At 45.5% G+C, this 11,639-nt stretch overlaps 1 protein-coding gene across 1 annotated transcript; it reads left to right on the top strand.

Annotated features, from left to right (window-relative positions):
* The first annotated feature begins 237 nt into the window (after nucleotides 1-237).
* Tma16 (translation machinery associated 16 homolog) lies at nucleotides 238-10,687 on the top strand. Its single transcript, XM_052162606.1, has 7 exons — nucleotides 238-376; nucleotides 2,411-2,523; nucleotides 3,741-3,778; nucleotides 4,697-4,781; nucleotides 5,761-5,909; nucleotides 9,068-9,110; nucleotides 10,213-10,687. The coding sequence occupies exons 1-7, from the start codon at nucleotides 374-376 to the stop codon at nucleotides 10,445-10,447; spliced, it is 666 nt and encodes a 221-aa protein (XP_052018566.1). The 5' UTR covers nucleotides 238-373; the 3' UTR covers nucleotides 10,448-10,687.
* Nucleotides 10,688-11,639: the final 952 nt, after the last annotated feature.

Below are 11,639 nucleotides of genomic sequence, written 5' to 3'. Positions count from 1 at the left end.
CCACTCTGGGAGACAGACACCTCTAGGTCCGGTGACCATATCTCGGAACAAGATGCTCGCCCCTGGAGAGCTGCCTGCTGGCAGATACTCAAGGCCAGCTGAAACTTTCAGCCAGAAACACAAGACAGACAAACTAGGCTTCTTGTACAGCTCCGGGGCAGTAAAGCCAAGGCGGGCGGAAAATCACTGCGCTTCAGTTTCTGGGGGACGCTTTAGAGGAAGCACCGGCTCCTCCCCTTCCTGTCCGCCCCAATCTGTTTCCCCCAGGACCCACGTGTGTTTGGAAAGAAGTGAACTCCGGAGCGGCTGCGGCTGCCCTCGGTGAAATTGTCGCGTCAGGACTTCGCGGGGCCTCGGTGGCCAAGACATCGCCATGGTGGGCGGCCCTTTAGGTTCTCCTGGAGGCTCTGGTCGGGCGAGCGGGAAGTTCAAGCTCGGACCGGGAGACTCCGGGTCTCGTAGTGGCCGTGCGGGACGGGGCTGGGTCGTGCGTGCCTGCCCCAGGGTAGGCGAGCTCTAGTGCTTCCTCGGCTCGCTGCAGATGGTGTTGCCCACTGCTCCCAGTTTCCTGAAGGCCTTAACTAATACCCCTTTCTGGACCCACCCACCTCTGCCCTGGGGCAAGCACAGATCTCCACCCCCCCCCACCCCCGCTAGGGCACAGTCACCCACGGGTGCCCCGGTCCGCAGCCCTTCCGTGGCTTGTTCTGATCTTAGTCCCATTCCGACTGGGCAGCAGTGCTGTTTTGTTTGCATTTGAAGACAGTAGTTACTTAAGAGTGTTCTAAACGATTTATGTATAGCAGTATAAAGAGCTCATTCACAGTATCCGAATTTATGTTTATAATTGATTTTATGTACGTGTGGATATCGGAGGACAGTTTGCGGGAGTCTCTTCTCTCCTTCCACCATGTGTCTGTTTGATGTTTAATCTCTTTTTCTCATTTGCCCCTCTACCGTGTGTGTGTGTGTGTGTATGTATGTGTGTGTGTGTGTGTGTTATTACGGCTTCAAAGTTATTTTTTTACACATAGCTAACCTCAAATGGGTTTCAGACTTGGACGTGTCTTCTCTCATCAGATTAATGCAGAAATGAGCAGTGTCTCTAAGAGAATTGCGTGAATGAGGAACTGATGGACATTCTAGTTACCTGGAGAGGTTTTTTGAGGATTGATTTGAGCTCTGTTTTAGCAAAGGAGAAGCGAAGGGGAAAGGATTGCAGACAGATAACAAGTGTAGTCTTAGGTTACGGTGTGGTGCATTCTGGACTGACGTGAGCTTCAGTAAAATGGGGAGAAGGAGCTGTGTGAAGGGGAGGAAAGGAATGCTGGAGAAGGGAGTTGGAAGAGAGGGCTTTCTGTGCTAAAGCTTAGGACCAAGCTGATCTCTTTCACCAGGCAAAGAAACTCTGTACTGGATTAACACTGTAGACAGACTTTGTGACTTCTTTGTAGAGGGGTCTAACAGTGTACCCTTGGAGTAGAGCCTCTGCCTGATTATATGGCTTGAATGAAGGTAATAGACAGACTTGAAAAGCTTCAAGAGCTATTTGGCCTTTAGAGGGGTGACTATTGGAGAGACTTACACCTGCTCCCTAATAGTCTTCTTTTCCTCAGAGATTAAAAATGATATGTATTCATCTATTTTATGTAACACTAAGATTGGTTGGTAGGACATGGGCAAAGGGTTTGGGACAACTTTCTTGAGGTTTTCTTTTCCACTTAGGGTTAGAGAGGAGAGCAGGTTTTAAGCCCTCTCAGACTGTCTGGGAGGTTATGGGCTAACAGGGTGGGGGGCACCTGTCTCCCTAAGTGAACCAGAAGAGACTAAACTGTTTTGGTTAAGCCATTTTTATTTTGGGTTTCTCTTATAGAAAGTCAGATCTAACCCTTAAATAATAGAGATGGGCCAAAATACAGAATTGCATAGCTTAAAAAAAAATCATTCTATAATGCCTTTAAGGAATGAATTCTTACGGTGTTGGTTGGAACCAGCTAAGTTTGGTCAACTTTGATTTTGCTTGTGCCTTTGCCCCACCCTCTTTCCTGTGCCACAGTGAAATGCCTGTTAGAATTCTGTGCTCTTTAACAGCAGAGACGTCCTTAACCTTAGCCAGGGAGTGTTTCCAGCCCCGAGTCTTCCCTCTGTTCTCGGAACTTCTTTAAGCTGGCATGGCTGAATCACTGAGTGGTGTTGACTCTGTTGATTTTTCTCTTGGTCTGCTGCTATTGGAGATTTCTGAATAGATCAGTTCTATTATGATCATGGGGAAATAAAAGATGGTTGGAGTTAGCAGAATGTTTGGCCTGTCTCCTGATTCCTGTTATGTCTCTGGCTCATTGCATCTTCAGAGGAGCATCTTGTGACGGGAGTCACTTGTGTCTCTAACAACACTTGTCCTGTGTTTTAGCCTAAAGGACTGAAAGGAAAAATGGTAGGACGGGAGAAAAAAGTCATCCATCCATACAGTAGAAAAGCAGCTCAGATGACACGGGAGTCCCACAGGCAGGACAAGAAGGAAAGGTAAGCGTCTAGTCTAGTCTAGTCTCCTTAGTGCCCGGCACCGGGGTAAGTGCCCTTGGGCATCGGCTTGTCAGGAGCACGGTCCTCAGTGTCCATTCCCTCTTGCTTTAATAAATATTTTTCCATTAGTTCTTACACCACGGTATAAAAGGCCTCTGGTCTCACAGAGCTGACTAAAAAGTAAGTGTAATTAGCAGTTCGTGGTGAGTGTGGTGGAGAGAAGTTGACACAGGTTAGAGGAAAGGAGAGGAGTTTCTATTTTATGGGCGTCATGGAAGACTCCTCACTAAGTTAACATTTGAGCAGAGAGAGAGTGGGAAGGAGACTAGTGAGGAGGGCATCTCAGCTTGCCGGGCATTCGACATGATGAAGGAAACGCTGAGTGTGCGCTTGCATAATTTGGGACTAGTGTTCTAAGACAGGTTGGAGGTATTTGTGGGTTGGGTGGACTGGGACGTGGAAACTAGATCATTTAATGAGTGCTGTAGACGGGAAAGAAAAGGCAGCCCAGGACTGAGGCAATCTAGCTTGCCTACCATCTGAGAGCTGGCAGGGTTTGGAGAGAAGCTTTGAATTTTCTCTTTTGCAGTGGGTATGCTTTTTTTTATTTTTTAAGTAAAGACGTATGGTGGCAGTCCTGTCTTAAAACAGTTTAAATTTCCAGCAGTTCTTTTATCACTGAGCGTGGTTCTGTCTTCTTTTTAACGTGACTTACATCTGAACAGTATAATTTTTGCCATTGCCCGTCTGTGTATTTCACAAGCTTTATTTGCCACGAGCTGCACCATGGGCTTGTTAGAGCAGGGCTTTCCACTGGGAAGGTCTGCCGAGGGAGCAGGGCTTTCCACTCGGAAGGTCTGCCGAGGGACCGGGTCTGCTGAGGGACCGGGCCGAGCGTTTCCGGGTCTCTTCAGGTGCTGCTCCTGCAGCACCCAGTCAGCACCCAGTCAGGCCTCTGTCTGCATGAACAGCACTGGTTGTCTCCAGACTTTCCTGGGGACACTGGCATGCAGAAACAGCACTGTGGTGACAACTTGGCCTGCCATGTTAGCAGACAGTTGTGGCATTCTATGTATCTTGGTCACTATGATTTATTTTTTTATTACATGTGAAAGAATGTCAAAGTCCTCTGGGAAGTTTTTCTTTGTGACATTTTTGACAGATTTCTAAGCCCTGCTTTGGAAAATGTCTAATTTCTATGCACCTTTTGGTTCAAGATTGAAGACTGAGAGGGCCTTGCGTCTCAACCTTATTGGTGAGTGGTCTGAGAGCTTCAGATTCTGCATATCGTATGGAGAAGTTTGTGCTCTAAATTATTTTCTCTCTCTATTTTTATCAGATGTTTTTTAACCAGACTTAACTTAAAAAAAAGAAAGAAAGATAAAGTATAATGTATAATCAAAGCATCTGACTTTCAGAGTAGACGGCTAGTACTCCATACAGCTCAGCTGTGTAGAAACTTCATTCCTGTGCACCAGCACATCTGTGTGCCTGGCTCAGGTTTAATCCTGTCTTCTGACAGCTAAGGTTATGAACGGTATGGCTGGGTTAGGATCCCACAACACATACCTGAGGGAAAAGGTTTGCTTGGCATGTGCTTGTGGGGCTTCAGTCCATGGAGCTGCTCCGGTCACGTTAGGACCACTAGCAATGCAGCAAGCACTGGTGGCGGGGAGTGTACTAGAACGAGCTGCTTTCTTTATACTGACCACAGCACAGGCTGAGGGCACTTCCTCAGTGACATACGAATGCCCATAGGCCTCACCTCTCAAAGGGTCGTCATCTCCTAGTGTACCAGGTGCTAGAGAACAGACAGTTAGGGCAGGGCCTTTGGGAGCAGCCTAGAAGCCACATACAGCAGCGGCTTCAGTATGACAGAGCAGAGGGTTCTTGGTTAACAATATGGGTGCATATTTGTTTAGTCTTTACTAGTAGCACAATTTCCCCCTTTTTCCTCTTTCCCTTTTCTCCCCTTTCCGTCCTGCCTCCGCCTTGTCTCTCTTTGTGTGGGTCAGATTTATTGCTCCCAAGTTTTACCGACGTGTCCAGGTTTTTTCTTTTCACAGTACCTGGCACCTCTCCTAGGTATAACATGCTTAGTAACAGTCCTTATGGGCTACTTAATTTCATGTGTAAGTATGAAATACTGTTGATCTTTGGTACTTCTTCATAGGTGACAAACTTCAGTGGTTTCACAGTCATCTGGATACAAAAAAAACAAGATATTCAAAGAAAGATGCCTGTGAATTAGTTGAAAGGTAAATATGGGGCATATTGTGATCAAAGGATCAGAAACGAGAACTCTAGCCTAGTTCCTAAGAGATGGATCTGCCATCAGTGTTTGGATACAAGCAGATGGGATTTTTTTTTTTTTTTTAAACTAAAAGACTTAAATTTGTATTCCAGCGTGGCCCCATTTTAGTTTCCTGGGGTTAGGAAAGGCTTCTGGGGAAGGGTTGTCTGTACTTGGCCCGTCTGGGTGTTAGCACGTTGAGGTAGGTTAGCGTGACATAGTCTTCACACTGAGAATGGCATGTAACGGCCAGGGATGAGAGTGGCTGACAGCTGACAACCCCACCAGACATTTCACGTGACTGGAATAGCACGCTCCGAGGCTAGTGTGACAGGCGCTGGGAGGGACAGCGACACTCGGTGGCCATCAGAGGACATAGGGAGCACCTGGTTTCTAGGAATACATGTGATCATCAGGCTTTCAGGCCACAGCCAGAGAAGGGGGTGACATTGCTGGAGGACTTGGCAGGAGGCATGGAACCGTTGTCCTCTGTCAGGCTAGTAGAGCTTGGTGAGGAACTAGAATGCAGTGATGTGAGGGGATAGAAGTTAGGTGGAGAGTAGGGAGAGAGGCCTGGAAACGTCACCTCGAGTGTCATACTGTGTCCTGAGTGGGGAGCTCAAGCAATGGGGAGGGGGGAGGGGCAGGAGGAAGGGCACATGGGAATGTGTGCTAAGGGTGAGATGGTGTGGTCTAGACGAATCGAGTAGGTGGTTCAGTGTGAGGTCCTTGGTTCAGCAGACAGCATGCTGTGGATTTGTTCACTGAAATTAACACTTGGATTATTCAGGAAAGCGATTAAGAAGGTTAAGGGAAGGAGGGATTGGTGATGAGGTCACTATTCAAAGGACAGGGACACCTGGGCACTACACGTTAAATGAATTAGTACAAGCCCACATTTATTTTTTAGGCATTGTAAGGGAGATCCTGTTTGTTTTTTTCAGGTACTTGGCTCGGTTCAGCAGTGAGCTGGAGCAGATTGAGTTACACAACAGCATCAAGGACAGGCAGGGAAGGCGGCACCATTCCCGCGAGGCCGCCATCAAGCAGACCATGGAGCGTGAGCGGCAGCAGTACGAAGGCTATGGCTTTGGTGTGTATTCTCACGTTCACTTTGCCCTTTCAAAACAGTATCTGACTCACAGTGAGTTTCAACGTTCTGTTTTATTGATTTGTCTTGATCTTGTAGTTTCTTTTTGTTCATGCATAGAATACTATCAGTTTCATTTCCTTGTGACAGTTGACAGCTGTCTACTGTGACTGACTCACTTCTAGCACCCACCCAGCTTGCCTTCCCCATGAGGCTGTTACTTGTCCGTCTCTACACACATCTGAGTCCCTCCTCCCACCATTGTGACTTGCTTGACAGACCACAGCTCCAGTGTAAGGACAGCATGTTAATAACTGGCAAAAGGGCAGATCGCTGAGTGGGACAGTGGTGGCTCTTTAAAGCGTACACAGCCTGCGGATAATACTTGACTGATTACCTTACCGTCACTGTTGTTTAGATCCTGGATGGATTTGTTCAATTCCTTCAACCGTTTTGTTGTGTTTTCCTGTAATTGTTTCCTCTTTAAGGGCTTCTACCTGTTTACCTTTGTTCTCCTGTATTTCTTTAAGGCAGTTATTTATGTCCTTCTTAAAGTCCTTATCATCATGAGATGTGATTTTAAATCACAGTCTTGCTTTTCTGGTGTATTGGGTTATCGAGGGTTTATTGTGGGAGAGCTGGGTTCTGATGATGCCAAGTAGCCTTGGTTTCTGTTGCTTATGTTCTTGCCCTTACCTCTTGCCATTTGGTTATCTCTGGTGTTAGCTGGTCTTGCTGTTTCTGACTGGCTTGTCCCTCCTGCAAGCCTGTGTGTCAGTACTCCTGGGAGACCAGTTCTCTCTGGGGGGAATTTGGGTATGAAGGGCTGTGGCACAGGGTCTGCTCCGAGGATTCTGTCCCCGACTGTTCCTTGGTTTCTGTGTCCTGATGGCTCAGGGTGGGTCCCTCTTGGGCCAGGAATTTGAGCAGAAGTAGTGAGTGGTCTTTCCTGTGCTTACAGGTGTGTCAGCACTCCTGGGAGACCGCACTAATTTTAAAAAATAATGATTTCCTCTGATAAATACAGCTTTGTGGCTTAAGAAACCAGAGGACCTGGTGGCAGAGTCTGCATCAGCGCAGCAGCCGCTGTCCTCTGCAGAACTGGGAGGGCATTAAAGTTTGTCATGTCACTGTCCTCACTCATGTTGGACAGGTTAAATCAAAATAGTAGGTAAAATATTTAATAGTAAAATTAAAATTCAAGTTTAATATAAAGAACATGAACATATGAGATTGCAAAAGAACTTCTGGGTAATACTAGAAGTGTCTGAACTTCCTCTTTTTAAAACAAGGAAAGCCTGGTTTTGGAACTAGACATATCCATACCTGATCCCTCTAGCCCACCAGAGAATAAAGAGGACACCTCAGTTTAAAGTAAACCAGAAGGAGGCATGGTAGCACACAAGCTTCGACCCAGGCCTTGTGGAAAGAGGCAGGGAAAGTTCTGAGAGTTCCTGGCAGTTTGAGAGCCTGTCTCAAAGCTCTTAAATACAACAGAAGATTTGTTTCTCTGGTTTAAAAAGGACAGAATTAACTCAGAAATATGTGACACTGTACCGCTACAGGCGGGGCGCCTCTGCTGCTCCTGTGATGTTCTCTTGCAGTTGCCTTCTGGGAATCTAAGATGCTGTGCTTGGTGCCTTTTCCTGTCACTGTGATGACATACTCTGGCAAAAGCTCGCTCCATGAGGTTTGCTTTGGCTCAAAGCTTAAGCCTGTTGTAGTGGTGACATCACACACAGCAGTAGGATTCGTTGTAACCACAATGAATGCTGCTGCTAAGTTCTCTTTTTTGCAGGGTGGGAGTTGGGGGCCACAGGATGACATGACAATGTAACCCAGCCCAGGTGCCACCAATATGTAGGACAAGTTTTCATACCTCAGTTAACCTGATGAAAATAAATTCCCCAGAGCATTCCTCACCTGTCTCCCAGGTGATGGTAGAGCTCATCAAGTTGACAGTTGAGGCTAAGGTCTCAGTCGGGGCTTCCATTCCTGCATAGACAGCATGACCAAGAGGCAAGCTGGGGAGGAAAGGGTTTATTGAGCTTACACTTCCACATTGCTGTTGATCACCAAAGAAGTCAGGACTGGAACTCAAGCAGGTCAGGAAGCAGGAGCTGATGCAGAGGCCATGGAGGGATGTTTCTTACTGGCTTGCTTGCTGCTTTCTTGTACAAGCCTAGAATACCAGCCCAAGGTGGCACTACCCACAAGGGGCCATCCCCACTTGATCACTAATTGAGAAAATGCTCCACAGCTGGATCTCATGGAGGCACTTCCCCAACTGAAGCTCCTTTCTGTGATAACTCCAGCCTGTGTCAAGTTGACACACAAAACCAGCCAGTATAGACCATAGTTCTATTCTTTGCCAACTTGAAACCCAAACACATTACTTTAAATGTGCCTTCCTGCCCTGTCTCTCAACTCTAATGGCCATTTTCTAATGCAAAAATACATTCAATCCAACTTTAAAATTTTTTTAAAATTCCATTACTACTTTAAAAGTCCATGTCTGAGACTCAAAGGCAACCTCGGAGCTCCCGTGGTTGCCTTTGAGGTTACAGGGTAATTTAAATTGTATGGACTTTTTTGAGGTCCTCAGGATTAAAATTCTTTCTAAATTTTTCATATTTTGAGTAATGTGATTTTTCTTTCATGTTAAATAATCATTGAAATCTGGTAAGTTCTGCCAATTTGACATAAGGTAAGTACTTAATAACTTGTTTTTCATAGCACTACAAAATAAAAATATCCATACTTGTTTGAATATGCTGATGTATTTCACAAGTCTGCTAATAAACTCTGTGTAACGGAATCCTTATGTTATCCCTGCACATTGAACTCTGTTCTTTCCAAGTGCAGTTCTTGTGTTAATAGTAGCAGTGCTTTGAAGATGTTTTTCTTTGGGACTAGAGAGATGGCTCAGCACACAGCCAGTTTAGATGGTTCATAAAGCTGTAACTCCAGCTTTAGGGGAAGCACACTCTGCACTCTGCAGGCACATGCACATACATGACATACACAGACACGGCTCATTCATGCCTATATTTAAATTGTTTTTCTTTTTATTAGCATCAGCTGCCATGTTGTCAGATAAGAGGGAAACTATTAACTAAATTTAGAAAATGCCTAATGGATATTAATTTTTTCTTTTTCAGAGATCCCAGACATTTTAGACTCTAATACTCTGCAGACTTTCCGGTAAGTATTTGAATTCCTTCAAAGTTTTATGTGAAATGCACAATACATGAACTTCCCTGAGTAAAGACATTAGTGAAAATGAGAGCAGAGAGCGTTCTGTTGACATTCTTTCCTGTTGGTGTGATTGTATCTGTCTGCGAACCTAGTGTGCACTTGGCTGTTGCTATTGATACTTTTTCTTTTCCAGAATAGTTTTAAAATCCCATGTAATATGTTAGGGATGTTTCTGTTCTCCCCTGATGCTAATTTGTATTTCTTAACAGTAACTGGAACAAATGAATAGAAACCAATGCAAGGGTGAGAGTTTTGTCCTTGAGAACCTTTGGTCCAGGGCTCTGTGATTCTATTCTGGTAACCATAGAGACCACTGAGCTGTAGAAACTCAGATTTTCATTTTTCAAGCAGATTCTGTATAGTAGAAAATGCTTTTCATTAATAATTTTGGTTTTTACTAAAACATATTAGGGAGTCTGATTTTTTTTTTCTGAATTGAAATTGGATAAATTTAAATCCAGGCATTATGGAAACAAAATGGTTCGTTGCTTTTGAAGCAGTGTGTATGCTACTTCTTCAAAGAAACTGAGAACTGTGAGGAGATGCGTATAGTGTGTCAGCGCTTCTTTGACGTGGCCTCCAGACTTCTCGCATGCGATGATTGAAAATAGAATTGTCCTACAAGCGGACAAAAACGCGAGTGTGTTTTTCTTAATGATTCAGTTGCAGTGCGCCTGTGTGTGAGAAGAATGTCTGCCTCTGATTTCGTTTAGAGGTTTGCTAGTTGTGACATAATTCTGACTTGTGAGGGTCTTCAGATCATGGAGCTTGATACAGGAGAATATTTAGGGGAGGAAACCACACAGAGCCTGGGGTTTTCTTGTGCATTTTTTCAGTGTAGATTGTATAGGATTCCGTGAGGCAATAATTACTGTAGCAATGCGGCGAGTCTTTCGGCTTGGGATGTTGCACCCCCTTCCTTAATGTTGATGCTTTTTTCTCATGCACGTGAACTCTGTTGAAAGGCTGCCCTGTGCAGCGGGCAAAGCTGACAGTGACTGTCCTGGTGTTGTCATTACCACCCTCAGCACTGTACTATCTTTTCTAGGGAATGGGATTTTGATCTGAAGAAATTGCCAAACATCAAAATGAGGAAACTTTGTGCTAATGATGCAGTTCCTAAGAAGCGCAAACAGAAAAATATTTTAAATATAGAAAAGGATTTAGGAGAATTAGAACTATCAGGGGAAACTGGAGAAGCTACAGATGGGAGACTGGAACCAGTAAGTGAATCAAGTGACACAGATGAAGAAATGACCGCAGTGCCTGACAGCCCTCATTGAAATACCTGAAACGCTCACATCATGCTCACTGACTGTGGCGCAGTCACTTGTGTGTGTGCTGGGGAGATGGCTCGGCACGAGGGGCCTTGCTACCAAGCCTGACTGCCGAAGCTTGAGTCGAGAATCCATGGATTAAAGAGAACAGTTGCTACAAGTTTTCTTCTAACGTCCACATGCACTCCATGGGAAGTGTGTACATGCACCATGCACACACACAAATAAAGTTTATTTTAGCAATTATCTGTATGTAAGAATTTGCTATTGAACCCACTCTCAAAGAAGTATTTGCAGTTTTAAAATAGCTTTATAGTTTTTATTTAAGAATTCTCTTTAAATTGCTTTTAAAATACAGAGATTGTAATAGTCTGCTTTTCATGGAAGCTAAAAACCTGATACTGGGAACTTAGCCGAGAGTCGAAATAATAACTTAGTGCAGTTCTGATGATGCCTCTCTATCACATCATGATGTGATGTTGGCATCACATCATGGCCAACATCATAGTGATAGAAACATATCGGAGGAGGATGCAGCAGGCAAGATAGGAAACCGGCAAAGAGGAAGGTCTGTATGTTACCCTAAAGCCCTCTCAACTCTGAACATGGGAGAGGGGCAGTTTTCAAATACATAAACTCCAGCCAGGGTCACAGTTAAAACTTACTGAAAACAGCAGTGATCTTCAGTGGCCGTGTGACCTGAATTTCGTAGAAGGGGAAAGTGAAACAAACAGGGGTAAGATGGCCTAGTCAGTCTAGTGCTGCAGAGCGCCTGAGTCCCAGCACCCATAGTAAGGCAGGGGCTGTTGGTGTGTGCCCATAATCCCAGTGCTGTGTGGAAGGGATGGTGGGTAGAGAAGGTGAACAGGCACTGTTAGGGTTCTGTCTAAGCCCCACCCCACAGTTACCTGGCAACAGCCAGGTATGCCCCTACCCACAGCTACCTGGCAACAGCCAGGTATGCCCCTCCCCACAGTTACCTGACAACAGCCAGGTATGCCCCTACCCACAGCTACCTGGCAATAGCCAGGTATGCCCCTACCCACAGCTACCTGGCAATAGCCAGGTGTGCCCCTACCCACAGTTACCTGGCAACAGCCAGGTGTGCCCCTCCCCACAGTTGGCCTAGCCTACTATAAAGGAGGCTGCTCAGCCCCTCCTCATCTCTTGCCTCTCTCTTGCCCCCTCTTGGGCTCCC

This window comes from Apodemus sylvaticus, chromosome 18 (genome assembly GCF_947179515.1).
Source record: "Apodemus sylvaticus chromosome 18, mApoSyl1.1, whole genome shotgun sequence".
NCBI lineage: Eukaryota > Metazoa > Chordata > Mammalia > Rodentia > Muridae > Apodemus > Apodemus sylvaticus.
The sequence above is the reverse complement of the archived record's forward strand: the minus strand, read 5'-3'. Positions and strand labels throughout refer to the sequence as shown.

Coding starts and splice junctions, on each gene's coding strand:
- Tma16 (XM_052162606.1), top strand. Junction 2,524..3,740: donor AGGCAGGACAAGAAGGAAAG/GTAAGCGTCTAG, acceptor TTTTGGTTCAAG/ATTGAAGACTGAGAGGGCCT. Junction 9,111..10,212: donor AATACTCTGCAGACTTTCCG/GTAAGTATTTGA, acceptor TATCTTTTCTAG/GGAATGGGATTTTGATCTGA.